The sequence below is a fragment of the Drosophila arizonae genome, chromosome 5 (genome assembly GCF_054131065.1).
Source record: "Drosophila arizonae isolate 15081-1271.41 chromosome 5, UAZ_ARI_1.0, whole genome shotgun sequence".
NCBI lineage: Eukaryota > Metazoa > Arthropoda > Insecta > Diptera > Drosophilidae > Drosophila > Drosophila arizonae.
In genome coordinates, this window is record NC_142925.1 from 26875574 (window position 1) to 26892403 (window position 16830).

A 16830-nucleotide genomic window follows, 5' to 3' on the forward strand; every position below is an offset into this window, starting at 1 on the left:
TGGCCTGTGTGCGTAACTCTTGCTGCCTGAGCAAATTGTAATGCCCAAAATTTACCGTTGATTGGCCTTTGAGGGAGCACATACATTTGCATACATATGTGTATGTATGTATGAGATGGGATAATAATTGTCTGGCGACTCAGTAGTTTGTCAATTTTGTATTGTTTGAATTGTAGAGTGACTGCCAAATGAGCCTTTATGACTTAATCAGTAATTTCGACATGCGTATTTCATTTCAAGTTTTTATAGTCCACTAGCCAATATATTGTAAAGCATTTAATAAACATATAAGTGTACCCCGATAAAATTTTTTCGGTTGAAATTTGAATAAAATATTTAATTATAATTATATATATGTATATATATATGATTAGATAAATTTGTATATAAATGTACGTAAATATGTACATATACATTTGCGTGAAGTGGATATCCGTAACACCAACCAACCAGTGGCACAATGATCTTTACTGCCAAAATTACTGATTAAGTCATAAAGGCTCATTTGGCAGTCACTCTACAATTCAAACAATACAAAATTGACAAACTACTGAGTCGCCAGACAATTATTATCCCATCTCATACATACATACACATATGTATGCAAATGTATGTGCTCCCTCAAAGGCCAATCAACGGTAAATTTTGGGCATTACAATTTGCTCAGGCAGCAAGAGTTACGCACACAGGCCACAAATGCTCACACATGTTTCCAAAGACTGCAAGTGTGTGTATGCTTGCCCGTCGCGAATTCATATTCTTTATGCGTATCAACGCTTTCATACCCTTCCCACGAATATCCATCGAAACGCTACATTTTGTTTGCATGAGCCTGACAAACGCTTTTATGATTTAGGTATACCCTTCGCTGAAAAGGAAAAAGCTGGGATCGTCGCGAACAAAAATTTCAATTTTTGTGCGCCGCTGAGAGTGATGATTTCAGCGACCATAGAGAGCGAGAGAGAGGAACTGAGAGAGAGAGAGTAGGACAAATGGCACATAAGTGTGCTTCATACATAATCACGACCATTTCGTCTGAGCGCTCACAGCGCACTGTTTTTGTCGTCCAATATTTTCACTGCTCGAACCTCCAGCGACCGAGCCGAGCAAATACGAAGTAAAGTGGTCGACCAACTTAACATTTTCTGCTGTAGAAAAATTTGTTCTACATGTCTAGTCTATGTGTTCTCTGGTCAGTGTTCTAACTAAAATAGACAATAATCTGGTTTTGGGCTATAAAAAGGACCACATACTTATGTATGTATGTAAAATACGGAATTATTGAACATTATCTAAGGGTACTAGACTAAACAATCATTTTCGCCGATTTTTGTTTATTTTTTTCAAATTATTTATCTATGATGTGAAAGTTAAATAATTACATTAGATTCAAAGAAATTTTAAAGGCTTGTCCGAAATTAATCATATTCTGTTAATAACAGATTAGTCAATGCTAAAGTTAGTTTTTCTGTTATGATTGCTGAATGGCTGAACTGGTATATGGCTGCTTACATGTAGTATCGAGTACTACTCGACGATTAGTATCGAGCGTGGAATAGAAGCATCACAAGGTTTAATAAACTAAAGTTATTCAAACAAATTGCAACAAAATGGCTTCCGCTTTGCGTCTCGTATGTCGTTTCAAGTGTAAATCGCGTTAGCGATGCGTTCTCGCATTATTTTAAAATATTGTGTACATCGTCTTTTTAGTTGTGTGTGTTGCTTCAGTGTAAAAACAAAAAACAAGTTTCAACCAGGTGTAATTTAAATAAATGTACATATATCTAACGTATGGCCCCACGAAGCGAAAAATATGACTTGCTATAGATAGAGACTTGTAAAACGTCAAGCTAGTGTCATTGCTTAACAAATTTGTGTATTTACAGTTACCGGCATGTTCCACGTCTAAGACTCTACCAAAGGAAACAACACAATAAAACCGACGCACAATACTTAATCATAACAATGGCGCATTTCTTGCAAAAGCAAAAACAAGAACGGAAGTAAGGCAAGGCCGTGACGCCCAAATCTGTATTAACAATTGGCGTTATGTGAAAAAATGTATCTGTGTGAAAAAATGCAATATACTTGGGCATCGGAAAACTCAAAATTGTGACAGTGGTGTCCGGTTGATTTGCTCTTCTCCGAATTTTTATTTCCAATGATTTTGTTCTTGGGTCTGAGCGTCTAAAATGACTCGTCGTCCACACAGAAGTGATTATAATAATATTAAGTTTAAACAATTTCGCAAAGTAACGCTGACAAAATGTGTAACAAATTTCAGCAGAATTTCCCACTTAAGTTATGTGGTAAATATTTTCATCATTTGCTGCTGCATCTCTAAAACTTTTCAGTACAAAAATGGTAATGGTATATGATAATCCCTTAAAAATTGTTGGTGTAATTAAATTAATCTCAAATATGTTTACATCTAGCATTGCTGTAATAATGTAATATTTACAATATTGTGAATGATGGCGATCTATGAGAGTGGCGGCTTGCTATAAATTCATTTCATTTATGCGCACTCCTTTAATTTAAACGACATTAATTTTGATAGAATTTGGAATTGAGCGCTTTTAATCATTTAGATTCTATCCTTGCTAACAAGGTGCAGTATATATACAAATGTACATACATATGTATGTGCATATACATCTGTATTTATGCAGTCGTGTGCGATTGCGATGTGGTTCGTACCGTGCATTGGCTCTCGTCGGATTTAAACCGACTACCTCCCGTCATGTCTGCGTTCTGCGACGAGCAAAACGGTATTTTATATATGTACATTTTTTATAGTCTGTCTAGCATCTTAGAATGTGACGTATAGCGCATATTGTAACTATATGTGTTCTGTACGCGTCCTCATCAATAGATTTTAAAGGCCTCGGTGTTTTGTTAGAGACATATTAAGACTATCATTAAATATGCATATTGAACCTTTCAATGTGCTTGTTATGCTTATAAATGTAATAAAACTGATTCCAGTCCTTAGTGGTCCCAACAGTAAACAAACGACAGCAGAGAAAATAACTACCAATATTATTTACTATTCTTAAGCACTGTTGTAATGTGTCCACGGTGAGCATTCATCTCAATGCATGCTAATACATAAGATATATCCAGGTCAAACGCCATATTGAAGTGCATCAACTTACTGATTTTACTGATGTATACCAAAATGTCTTCTCTCATTTTATGAGAAAATCCAATTTTATGTTTATCAACTGCTAAGTTGACTAAAAAAATTCATATTTGAGCGAACTACACTTATTTACATATTTATCGACTGCTTAACTAAATATTAAAGATGTAAATTGGTGTTTGAATGGAAAACCTTAAAGGGAAATAAATAACAAGTCGAGACTACTCGACTAGGAGATACTCTGAAGCCTCTAAGCTGATATTTTACTCATTCTGCACTTCTTTTATGCATATATGCCTACACACGCATCAATACGCACGTATAATCACGCGCTCTGCTGACTGCGCAGTTAGCAGCGACTGCGCTTGGGCTGCGCTGCAGTGTGGGCAATATTATGGGAATTTAATTGTTCAATAATTTCTTTTGTAGACATACAATTTTTATGAAACTTTCAGAGCGTAATTATATGGTGAAAATGTGTGTTCCAAAGCACAAGTCTCTAGTACTTGAAATGCGTTTTTTACAAATTGTGGGCGAAGGGGGGCGTGGTATCCAAAATCTGTAAATAACAAAATCTTTGTATCGATCAACTGTATATACACAGTAAATCTGAAGTCTCTACGTCTAAAAGTGTTCAAATTAGGCTGAAGATCAAGAATATTTATACTTTATGTGGTCTGCGATGATTCCTTCTGCCCGTTGCATATTTTTTCACTAAACCATTATACCCTGATTTCCTATTTTCAATGGGTTCAGGGTATAAAAACAGCAGCAGCAGCTGAACGAGAATGCCACCACCCTTACCGAGCTAGCGTTTGGTTTATAAATATTGTGTTGTGCGCGGGCTTGAGCTGGTCTGGGAGAAGGATTGGGCCAAAGGAAAATCCAACATAGGTGATGCGAATGAATGCATCTGACCGTGGCTGTAATATCTGCAGAATTGGTGGAAAAACTATTTTATTAGGACAGGCTTTCATGAGGTAATAACATTTTTTATACGCTGAACCAAATTTCAATGGGAAATCAGGCATAATATGTATGTAAGACCCCATAAAGTATATATTATATTCTTGATCAGGGCGACGATCTGAGTCATTTTTTCTCTGTCCGTATGCATGAACGCGTCGATCTCATAAGATATAAATGTTTTCTCCTAGGTCCGTGTATATCACGTTTTTCTATCTCATATTTTTTATACTCATTCACGAAAGTGAATCAGTATATTGGTTTTGTGCAATGTCCGTCTTGCTGTCCGTCCGTCTGTCCGTCTGTCCGTCTGTCCGTCCGTCCGTCTGTCCGTCTGTCCGTCTGTCCGTATGAACGCAATCTATTTCGGCGCTATTGAAGCTAGAGACTTGAAATTTGGAACACATACTCGTGTATATCTCCGATTTATAAAGTGTTAAAATTTTCCCGATCCGCCCACTAGGGGCGTGGCAAATCGGAAAATGCATTTTCCGATATACCAGAAATCATGTTTGTTGAAGAGCTAGAAAGCTGAAACTTGGTATGTAGGTCCGCGTTGACCACCCAAGATCACAAGCTATGGCGGATATATCTACGCCCATTGGGGGCGTGGCAAATCGGATAAAACTGTATCTCCTAAAGTTGTAAACCTAGAATGCTGAAATTTTGCACGTCAGCTAATGGTATGATTCTATAAAGTCTGAAGATAAATTATAAGTCTACGCCCGTTGGGGGCGTGGCAAATCGGACCTGAAGATATAGTGATTTTTTAAATTCTCCTATATTTTGGACACTATTGATGGCAGAGACCTCAAATTTTGTATATATACTCGGACTGATCACCCAAGACCAAAAAGTTTTGTCGGATATATGTCCGCCCACAGGGGGCGTGGCAAACCGCAAAAGTTTATATCTCCTAAAGTATAATAGCTAGAAGCTTCAAATTTGGATAGTTGAGTTACTGGTAGCCTCCTCTATCGATTCCCCAAAAATAATTTTTACGCCTCTTTAGGGGCGTGGCATATCGAAAAATACCCTGTAATTTTCACATTTTTTTAGGGTAAGCATTCAAACTTTGCAGTTAGGGTAACGTTATCTCTTTCTAAAAACTGACCAAAAATGAGGTGTCTACGCCCAGTTGGGGCGTGGCAAATCGGAAAAACCTGTATATTCTACAGTATTAGAACGAAACTTAACTACTAAATTGTTGATGGGATGTGAATGAGTATTCCGCAGTCGGTAACGCCCGACTGCAACGTTCTTACTTGTTTGTTATTGATTAAAAACTTAATCGAAAATTAGTTATTAAATTATATCTCCTGCACCTTACATCTTTAAATATAGGCTCATATGTATTTTACATAATTTCGATATTTTATATAATTTCGATAAGAAGCTCAGCACTAAATTTGTAAAAGGCGTATTTCCATTTACAAGAAAAGTTATTAAACAATTAAGTTCCCATAGTAGGCCCACGCTGAAGCCAATGCGTGTTTATGCGTGCGTACGTATGCCTGTGTGCGTGTGTGTGTGCATGTAAGCAGAAAGGAAGCGAATATCAGTCGAAGAGTTCAGGGGATCTCCTCGTAGTAAGCTAAGCACAGAGTACATAGAAGTGAATGTAGACAAGGCACGTTGTTAATGCAAACGATTTAAATGATTTCAACCTACAAAACATACTCTCCTCACGTTTGAGCTTGACCTTTAACTCGTGTATCAATCTAGCCATATTCGTCCGTCCGACTGACCGTTGGCTGGAAAACCGCAAAACCAAGAGACTTAAATTGAATAATGTACATATGTATATATATTACAGTACACTTCGGTATTTATACATATACATATATAGTATACATATAGTCATCGAGATCGCCAAATTTAAAGTTTCAAACCACTGCTAAAGGTGGGGATGATTAGCAGCCGCTCTGTGCAGGGTGCAGAGTGCAGGGTAATCTCTTCAAGTAGTTTACATACAATTGATATGAGTTGAACAAGTAAAGTGCTTTTAGTTTTAAAATATGAGGTACTAGCATTTCGTCCTTCGGTGTGTGCATTCAAATTAAAGCAGCAGCACATAGTCTAATGGCTGTCTACCACGTGGTTTGCCGGCAGCCATTCCCTTTCCTACCATCAGCCGTCTGTATTTAGCTAATCAAACCCTCAACGCAATTAAATATCTGCAACTGCCAGAGATAACCGCCTGTGCAGGTGCCCTCGACTAACGTTGCTCGTAGCACTTGCACGGACTTTGCGTGAGGAGAAGTCGTGGGAATAGGAATGGGCTTGCGTTGCATTAATGAACAACCGTGCAGCAATGTTCACTTAAAGTTATGCAACCTCGACTTTTTCAGTTCTAGGAAAGAGTACTTGCACTCATTTCACATATTTTGCATTCCGCATTACGCATTTTGCATATGGTTATTTCTGCGCCGAGCGGTACCACTTATGAGATTTATTATGAAGTTAAAGTGAAGCTGGCTCTATCCAGCATAGTTATTAATCAAATTTTTTTTTACTATTTTGTCTTTAATCATAAATCCCAATGCATCGAGGTTAGAGTCGGTATAATTATGAAAGCCGGTCATGTAAAATATCGTCGCATTTCCGCAATATGATCGTATGTCGAAAAATGAAATTTTACAGGAGAAGCTTTTTGTTCCCTGAAACCATTGAAAATGGAAAATCAGGGTATAATGGTTTTGTGATATATTCTTAATCAGCATGACGAGCTGAGTCGATATAGCCCTGTCCGTCTGTCCGTATGATTGCGTCGATCTCAGAAGTTATAAGAGCTAGAGAGCTGAAATTTATTTTATTATTTTTTCGATAACTTTTTTATTGAGAATAATCGAAAAATTGATTTTGTTTTTTAGCCTAATTCGAACACGTTTAGACCTAGAGACTTAAGTATTACTGTGTATATACAGTTGATCGATACGAAGATTTTATAATTTCCAGATTTTGGATACCACACCCCCTTTGCCCACAATTTGTACGCATTTCAAGTACTAGAGACTTGTGCTTTGGAATAAGCAGTATGATTATGTTCTGAAAGCTTCATTAAGATTGTGTGTCTACAAAAAAAAAATTATTCAACAAATAAATCCTCATAATATTGCCCAAGCACAGTCGCTACTTACTGCGCAACTAGCAGAGCGCGTGATTATACGTGCGTGTGGATGCGTGTGTGTGCATGTGTGCATAAAAGAAGTGCAGAATGAGTAGAATATTAGCCTAGAGGGTTCAGGGTATCTCGTAGTTGAGCAGTCTCGACTAGAGCCATCTTAATTGTTTTAAATTTTGTTACTGTATGTTAGTATATATACAATTTAATTGAAATTGATTTTTTTCCGAAAACAGAGCGAAGACGTTTTCTAACAGTTCTGTTTCGGTCAGACGCAATGCAATGACTCATTCGTGTGACGTTCTCACATGAGTGTCGGGTAAAGAGTAATACGGTTTTCGCTCACACAAAGTAGTCATGTAAATACATGCATACATACATACAAAAAGAACGCAACAATCGCGCGTGATTACCCATACAAACGCAACTGACAGTTTGCTTCATTTATTTCAAGCAAACGATCAGTGTTTGACTTGAACGAAACGAAAACAGAAATAACGGTCTCCCTCAGAGCGCGAGCGAGCTAAGCCAGACGCGACAAAAACAGTTTCTGCCTGAGTTTTTAGACTCATTCACGAATGTGAAATGAGTATATTGGTTTTGTGCAATGTCCGTCTTGCTGTCCGTCCGTCTGTCCGTCTGTCCGTATGAACGCAATCTATTTCGGCGCTATTGAAGCTAGAGACTTGAAATTTGGAACACAGACTCGTGTATATCCGATTTATAAAGTGTTAAAATTTTCCCGATCCGCCCACTAGGGGCGTGGCAAATCGAAAAATTCATTTTCCGATATACCAGAAATCATGTTTGTTGAAGAGCTAGAAAGCTGAAATTTGGTATGTAGGTCCACGCCGATCACCCAAGATCACAAGCTATGGCGGATATATCTCCGCCCATTAGGGGCGTGGCAAATCGGATAAAACTGTATCTCCTAAAGTTATAATCCTAGAATGCTGAAATTTTGCATGTAAGCTGATGTTTTAATTCTATGAAGATAGGAGAAAAAATCGCCCTCTAGGGGCGTGGAAAATCGGACCTGAAGATATAGTGATTTTTCGAATTCTGCTATATTTTAGGCACTATTGATGCTAGAGACCTGAAATTTTGTATATATACGCGGATTGACCACCCACGTCCAACGAGCTATGGTAGATATATGTCCGCCTATAGGGGGCGTGGCAAACCGCACAAGTTTATATCTCCTACAGTTTAAGAGCTAGAAGCTTCAAATTTGGATAGTTAAGTTACTGGTGGCCTCCTCTAAGCCTCTTTAGGGGCGTGGCATATAAAAAAATACCCTGTAATTTTCACATTTTTTGAGCGTAAGAATTCAAATTTTGCATTTAGGTAACCGGTTGCTCGTTCTAAAAACTGGCTAAAATTGAGGAGTCTACGGCCACTAGGGGCGTGGCAATCGGCATTTACAGTGCCCGAATTGCGACATTTATATGCGTCAGCCATCTATTTATGTATATGTACACATAAGTAGGCTTAATAGGCATTGATAGCACGGAAGGAAACATTTTTATAAAATTAATAAAATATAAAAAAGCTAAAATAACAAAAATTTGCAATTTACAAAAAAGTGTTTTCAGCGGGATTTGAACTCGCACCCAACCCAAACAGCATGTTTGTCAAAATAGCTAAGATAAAGATCGTCGGCGCTTCAGCCTACAGCACCACCGCGTCGTTTCGATCAAGAGTAGTTAAAACGAAATCACATTATTGTTATGACGCCGCATAGCAAAGAAAAGCCAGCGTAGCGGCTGGAAATTCAAAAACAATGCAAAGACAAATCAATCGCAACGGGATTCTTAGAATATGCTAGAGTACGCATTTATGTGTACATACATACATACACACATACAAATGAGCGCGTGTATAAGGCTGGAATGCTTGATGCTATGCGTGCAGGCTTACATATATAATTATATATACATGTATATATACATGTATATATACATGTATACATGTATGTATGTATTTGCGTATATGTATTTGAGGGCTATTTAAGAAGAAACAAATTTAAACTTATAAAATTATTCGACTAAGAAAATGAAAAGTATTAAGTGCCATTCAGTCAAGCTCGCACCTTCCCAATAAAATATCTATTTTATAAAAAACGAAATATGTATGAAAAAATAAAAAAATAACACAGTAAAGGTTCGAAACTCCCCTACTCTAACATTAATTGCGTCGCCCTTAGCACCCGCGCCACTGCTTTGCTCGAGCAATCAGTTGCTAAAATAGAATAGCTTAATAAGAGAGCGTCATCAGACAAAACTACAGTAACGGCTAGAAAGTCCAGAAATCAATCGAAATTCTAAGAATGTGAGAAAAGGCGCGCTTCTGTCTGTACGCATAGAATAGACGAGGAGTGTGTGCACAAGCATAGGAAAATCGCGCTGATCTGCTGTTAGCTTGAAGCCGGTATCCAATGAATGGATATAAATATATAATAAAAATGAAAATTGTATAAATTATATATGTATGTAATTTGAATGCAATATCTATCGATGATTTTCCAATTTTAATGGCATCATGCCGTGTTTTTTGCTGCGCACTAGACTTGAAAATTGCACTATATACTCTGGTTGACAGCGTTTGGGCTGTGAATGAGTCTTCTGCTACGGTATCGCCCGATTGCAACGTTCTTACTTGTTTTGATTGGTTCAGTGAAAGACACTTATTTGCAGACAAAAAAAAGTGTTAACAGTTATTTGCGAGCTATGAAATACACATAGCTTGTTGGCATTTTATGTTGAATTTTATAAAGATATTTGTTTGTTAAAGTGAAAAGACGTTGAATAGATTATATTAAAGAGATCCCATCTGCTTCTGTCTGTGTATTATTATTTGAAAACTGTACTCACCGTACGTTTTAAATATTATTTTATTTATAGTGCACGGGCCATTGGTTGCTTCCTCGACGGTGTCTACTTCTTCAAGTGCTCAACAGTTCATCAACACACCAGCAACGCTTTTATTCACTACTAGGCACGACATCCAAGTAGCTAACATAACGAAGCCAACGGGTGGACCTCAAGTCGATGTGATAGTTAAAGACTTAGCTGATGCGATGGCCATAGACTTCTACTATGCTAAAAATTTAGTATGTTGGACGGACTGTGGCCGTGAAATTATAGAATGTGCTTCGACAAATTCCTCCCAGCCCCTGGCCAAGGCTGCCAAACAAACTGTGATATCAACGGGCCTGGATAAACCGGAGGGTATAGCCATCGACTGGTATACGGATAAAATCTACTGGACGGATGGTGAGAAAAATCGGATTGAAGTTGCAACACTGGATGGCTGCTACCAAAAGGTCCTTTTCTGGACGGATTTGGATCAACCACGTGCTATAGCCGTAGTACCCGCCAAGCGGCTACTGATATGGACAGACTGGGGGGAGTATCCCAAGATTGAGCGCGCTGGAATGGATGGAGATCCCTTGAGTCGCATGACTCTAGTAAAAGAAAATGTGTTTTGGCCGAACGGCTTAGCTGTTGATTTACAAAGTGAACTGATATACTGGACGGACGGGAAGTATCGTTTCATTGATGTCATGAAGCTTGATGGAAGTAATCGACGCACTATAGTTAACAATCTAAAGTATCCCTTTAGTTTGACATACTTCGAAAATCGCTTATACTGGACTGACTGGTTACGCGACTCTCTAAATGCTTTAGATTTGCAGACTAAGGAGCTGAAAGAGCTTATTGATACGACAAAGGCGCCCAACTCTGTGCGTGCCTGGTCGCCGTCATTGCAGCCCTTTGAAAATAATCCATGTGCTCAGAATAATGGCAACTGTTCACATTTGTGTTTACTATCGACCAATACGCAAGGCTATAGCTGCGCCTGTCCTACGGGTGTGAAGCTGTTGACCCCCAATAGTTGCGCCAATGATTCGCAGGAAATGTTATTCATAGTGCAAAGAACTCAAATTAGCAAAATATCACTCGATTCGCCCGATTACACGATTTTCCCTCTGCCTCTTGGCAAAGTCAAGTATGCTATTGCTATTGATTATGATCCTGTAGATGAACATATTTATTGGTCTGATGTAGAGGCCTATACTATTAGGCGGTCCCACATAGATGGTAGCGGGGTTACTGATTTTGTTACCTCTGAGGTGCGACACCCTGACGGTTTAGCCTTGGATTGGCTGGCACGTAATCTTTACTGGACTGACACTGTGACCGATCGCATTGAAGTATGTCGTTTAGATGGTTCAGCGCGTAAGGTACTTATCTACGAGCACCTAGAAGAGCCGCGTGCCATTGCTGTGGCTCCGTCGCTTGGATGGATGTTTTGGAGTGATTGGAACGAGCGTAAGCCCAAAGTTGAGCGTGCATCGCTCGATGGCTCTGAACGTGTTGTTCTCGTATCAGAGAATCTTGGTTGGCCCAATGGAATTGCTCTGGATATCGAACATAAAACCATATACTGGTGTGATGGAAAAACCGATAAAATAGAGGTTGCTAATATGGACGGATCGGACAGACGCGTTGTTATCAGCGAGAATCTCAAGCATTTGTTTGGATTAAGTATCTTGGATGATTATCTCTACTGGACAGATTGGCAACGTCGCTCTATTGATCGAGCCCATAAAATCACAGGCAACAATCGTATTGTAGTTGTTGATCAATATCCTGATCTAATGGGTTTGAAAGTAACTCGACTTCGCGAGGTGCGAGGGCTAAATGCCTGTGCTGACCGTAATGGTGGATGCTCTCATCTGTGCTTAAATCGTCCACGGGACTACGTCTGCCGCTGTGCCATCGATTATGAACTGTCCAATGACAAGCGCACATGTGTAGTACCAGCCGCCTTTTTATTATTCTCTCGTCAGGAGCATATTGGTCGAATATCTATTGAATACAATGAGGGGAATCACAACGATGAGCGCATTCCCTTTAAAGATGTACGCGATGCCCATTCCCTGGATGTATCTGTAGCTGAGCGCCGTATTTATTGGACGGATCAAAAGGCTAAATCCATATATCGGGCATTCCTCAACGGGTCATTTGTACAGCGCATTGTTGATTCTGGCCTGATTGGACCTGACGGCATTGCCGTTGATTGGCTAGGTCAAAATATATACTGGTCGGACGCAGAAGCACGGCGGATTGAAGTGGCTCGTCTCGATGGAAGCAATCGTCGGGTACTCCTATGGAAGGGAGTGGAAGAGCCCCGTTCTCTTGTACTAGAGCCACGTCGCGGCTATATGTACTGGACGGAATCTCCATCCGATTCTATTCGCCGCGCCACAATGGATGGCAATGAACTACAAACAATTATCGCAGCTGCTAATCACGCCGCGGGGTTGACTTTTGATCAGGACAATAGACGTATTTACTGGGCAACGCAATCGCGACCAGCAAAGATTGAGTGTGCCGACTGGGATGGGAAACGCCGACAGTTCCTAGTAAATAGTGACATCGATGAACCTTACGCTGTATCTTTATATCGAGACTACATTTATTGGAGTGACTGGAACACTGGAGATATTGAGCGCGTGCACAAAGTAACAGGACAAAATCGCAGTCTTGTGCACTCTGGCATGACATACATAACCTCACTGCTAGTTTTCAACGAACAGAGGCAGACGGGCAGTAATCCCTGTAAAATAAATAACGGCAACTGCCAACATTTATGCCTTGCTCAGCCAAGTAAACGCGGCATGACCTGCGCCTGCCCCACACATTACCAGATTGCCAAGGATGGCGTGTCGTGCATACCGCCACGGAACTACATCATCTTTAGTCAGCGTAACAGCTTTGGCCGCTTGCTTCCAAATACAACGGATTGTCCCAATGTGCCATTGCCGGTTTCAGGCAAGAATATAAGGGCTGTCGATTATGATCCCATAACGCATCATATATACTGGGTAAGCATTTAAACAATATTGAGGTGATTAAGGTTGCTATTGTAGTCAAATTTTTTCTTTTTTGTTAGATCGAGGGACGCAGTCACAGCATTAAAAGGTCTTTGGCAAATGGTACCAAAACAACTGTGCTGGTAAATTCTGGACAACCATTCGACATTGCCATAGACATTATTGGTCGATTACTCTTCTGGACGTGCTCGTATTCAAACAGCATCAATGTAACCAGGTATATAATATTGAAAAGAAAAAGTAAATAAGAAAAATATTATAAAACGTGACTATGAACATTTAGCTTTATTGGAGAGTCAATTGGTGTAATTGATACCGGGGATTCAGAAAAGCCACGAAATATTGCTGTACATTCGTTAAAACGGTTAATATTTTGGTCGGATGTGGGCAGTCATCAAGCTATTATAAGAGCTCGTGTAGATGGCAATGAGCGCATGGAGCTTGCTTACAAGCTTGAGGGTGTTACTACAATTGCCTTGGATCAACAGTCCGATATGATTTATTATGCACATGGAAAGCGAATTGATGCAATGGATATCAATGGGAAGAACGTGTAAGTGAACACCATAAATTTGATTTGACATTAAAACTTATGTACTTATGATGTAGACCCAAGACTGTAAAGCAAGGCATTTTAGATCATACTTAATTAGCCTTAGACTGATTTAGCATTTTCTAACTTATTCTATTACTCCTAGAAAAACACTTGTGTCCATGCACATCTCACAGGTTATCAACATTGCGGCGCTAGGTGGATTTGTCTACTGGTTGGATGACAAAACTGGAGTGGAACGAATTACAGTGACGGGAGAACATCGCTCAGCAGAGCTTCAGCGATTACCACAAATTACGGATATCCGAGCTGTGTGGACTCCGGATGCAAAACTATTTCGTAATCATACCTGCTTACATAGTCATACCAAGTGCTCACATATTTGCATAGCAAACGACGAAGAAGTGAAGCACCCACGCGATATTTGTTCCTGTCCCAAGCATTTAATGTTGCTCGAGGACAGGGAAAACTGTGGCGCTTTGCCTGCCTGTGGACCTGGTCACTTTACCTGTGCAGCACCAGTGGCAGGAAATAGTGATATGAACAAAGATTGCATACCAGCGTCATGGCGCTGTGACGGCCAAAAAGATTGTCCTGACAAGTCAGACGAAATTGGATGTCCTTCATGCCGAGTGGATCAGTTCAGCTGTCAGTCTGGAGAATGTATTGATAGATCACTGGTCTGCGATGGAACTACAAACTGTGCCAATGGCCATGATGAAGCAGACTGCTGCAAGCGACCAGGTGAATTTCAATGTCCCATAAATAAGGTAAGGAAACGAGTGCCTTTTTATCAAGGATTATTGTAAAAAGCGAATATTGACGATTCAGCTTTTTTTTTTTTTAGCTTTGCATCTCGGCGGCCCTACTCTGTGATGGCTGGGAAAACTGTGCTGATGGAGCTGATGAATCTGTGGACATTTGCCTACAGCGACGTATGGCACCAGCATCTGATAAACGCATTTTTATGATTTTAATTGGAGCCACAATGATAATAATATTTTCCATTGTTTATCTGCTACAATTTTGTCGAACACGTTTAGGCAAAAGCCGCACAGAGCCCAAGGATGATCAGGCCTCAGATCCTCTGTCGCCGTCGACACTTACTAAATCACAAAGAGTTTCGAAAATTGCCTCCGTAGCTGATGCGGTTCGCATGTCGACACTGAACTCAAGAAACAGTGTGAACTCGTATGATCGCAATCACATAACAGGTGCCTCCAGTTCAACGACCAATGGTAGTAGCATGGTGGCGTATCCCATCAATCCACCACCTTCACCCGCAACGCGTTCGCGTCGTCCTTACAGACATTACAAGATAATTAATCAGCCTCCTCCGCCCACACCGTGCTCAACGGATATATGTGACGAATCAGACTCAAACTATACTTGTAAATCAAATAGCAATAATAGCAATGGTGGGGCCACTAAATTGCCATCTACTTCCGCTGCCGCCTGCCTTCAGTTTGGCTATGACAGCGAGCCATATCCTCCGCCTCCGACTCCACGTTCGCATTATCATAGCGATGTTCGCATTGTGCCCGAGTCTTCATGTCCACCATCGCCATCATCGCGCAGCTCTACGTATTTTTCACCACTACCGCCTCCCCCATCGCCAGTGCAATCGCCAAGTCGTGGATTTACGTAACATTTCGAGTCTTATATCTAAAGATTTAAGTTCTTATCTTATTCTTATTCTTATCCCATTGAAAATGGGAAATCAGGGTATAATGGTTTTGTTAAAAGTATGTAACAGGCAGAAGGAGGCGTGGCAGACCCCACATTCTTGATAAGGGCGACGAGCTAAGTCGATTTGGCCCTGTCCGTCTGTCTGTCCGTCCGTCCGTATGATATGAGAGCTAGAGGCTTGAAAATCCGTTTATATCAAGCGCATATAGAGTTTTTGTCTAAATATCGATAACTACCCCCGATATTTTATTATCGATTTAAAAAAAACCTTATCGAAAGCTAGTTATTTAATTATATCCCCTATACCTTTAGAGCTTGCAAATTTTAAATGTAGACTTATATGTATGTATTTTATATATTTTCGATTTTTGTTGTAATTTACCCCACACCCTTATATCCACCCCTCACCATCACCTTTGTAAAAGGCGTATTTCAAGTACTAGAGACTTGTGCTTTGGAATGCACATGCATTTTCACCATATGATTGCGCTCTAAAAGTTTCATTAAGATTGTAAGTCTAGAAATTAAATTATTCAACAAATAAATTCGTATAATGTTGCCCACACTGCAGCGCAGCCCAAGCGCAGTTAGCAGAGCGCGTTCTAATACGTGCGTGTGTATGTATGTGTGCCGAATAGAAGTGCAGAGTGATTAGAATATCAGATTAGAGGGTTCAGGGTATCTCCTAGTCGAGCAGTCTCGACTAGAGTCGTCTTACTTGTTTGTACACAAATTGTATATATTAAAATGTATTTTTTATGAAGAAGGCCATTTGATAATTAATATTTAATATGTTAGTGTTGTTAACCTTGATCAATATTGACATGTGTAAAAAGTATAGCTATAATCATTATATATATATCGATCTCGTTAAGTTTTATTTGCCGAACGACATTTATTAGTAATGTACGCTAACAATGGTCTACAATTTCTACAATAAAAATTAATAATAAAATTATCTTATTAGGTCTAATCAATGATATACAAATCGAAAACGCGTGCCAAAATTTATAAAATACATACATTGTTTGTACTTAGTAACTACCAATAATACAGTTTTCCAGGCCAAATGTTTGGTTTGTTATACTTTACTTTTTGTTAATAGCTAGTTTTTTTTGTTTCAATTCTGTAGTGTTATAAGCATCGAAAGTGCCTCGGTAATATGTGTAATATGTGTGTTTATTGTTTTCCTTTTGACCACGATTTTTAGTTTTAAAAAAATTCTAAATAGAAAACTTTTGTTGATTTTGGGAATACTTTAAAAATCCTTGTAAAAGTATTTGTATAATCTACACCTACGAGAGTTTTTACCTTTAATATATTAAATGTGCAGTATTTCGAAAATATATATTTAAATTATTTATCGAGTTTTGTACACACAAATCTCATGCAGAGCACAGAAAATGTAAAAGTCGGCAGAGGAAGCCTTTACTACTTTAATATATTATACA

The 16830-nt window shown here is 39.3% G+C and overlaps 1 protein-coding gene across 7 annotated transcripts; it reads left to right on the forward strand.

Annotated features, from left to right (window-relative positions):
* The first annotated feature begins 1141 nt into the window (after window positions 1–1141).
* On the forward strand, window positions 1142–16337 carry arr (low-density lipoprotein receptor-related protein 6). Of its 7 annotated transcripts, none has more exons than XM_089470473.1 (7): window positions 1142–1257; window positions 1887–2364; window positions 10139–13128; window positions 13197–13354; window positions 13421–13690; window positions 13836–14460; window positions 14538–16337. In XM_089470473.1, the coding sequence occupies exons 2-7, from the start codon at window positions 2193–2195 to the stop codon at window positions 15336–15338; spliced, it is 5016 nt and encodes a 1671-aa protein (XP_089326599.1). In that variant the 5' UTR covers window positions 1142–1257; window positions 1887–2192; the 3' UTR covers window positions 15339–16337. The 7 variants fall into 7 exon arrangements, with proteins under 7 accessions (XP_089326599.1, XP_089326600.1, XP_089326601.1 ...); XM_089470474.1 differs by having other exon boundaries at window positions 1189–1261; XM_089470475.1 differs by lacking the exon at window positions 1142–1257 and adding an exon at window positions 1444–1571.
* The last annotated feature ends 493 nt before the right edge of the window (window positions 16338–16830 follow it).

Bases quoted from the DNA above. Each gene is read 5' to 3' on its own strand.
- arr (XM_089470473.1), top strand. From the start codon at position 2,193: ATGACTCGTCGTCCACACAGAAGTGATTATAATAATATTAAGTTTAAA. The intron at 13,129-13,196 runs GTAAGCATTTAA...CTTTTTTGTTAG, and splicing joins TAACGCATCATATATACTGG to ATCGAGGGACGCAGTCACAG. The intron at 13,355-13,420 runs GTATATAATATT...ATGAACATTTAG, and splicing joins AACAGCATCAATGTAACCAG to CTTTATTGGAGAGTCAATTG.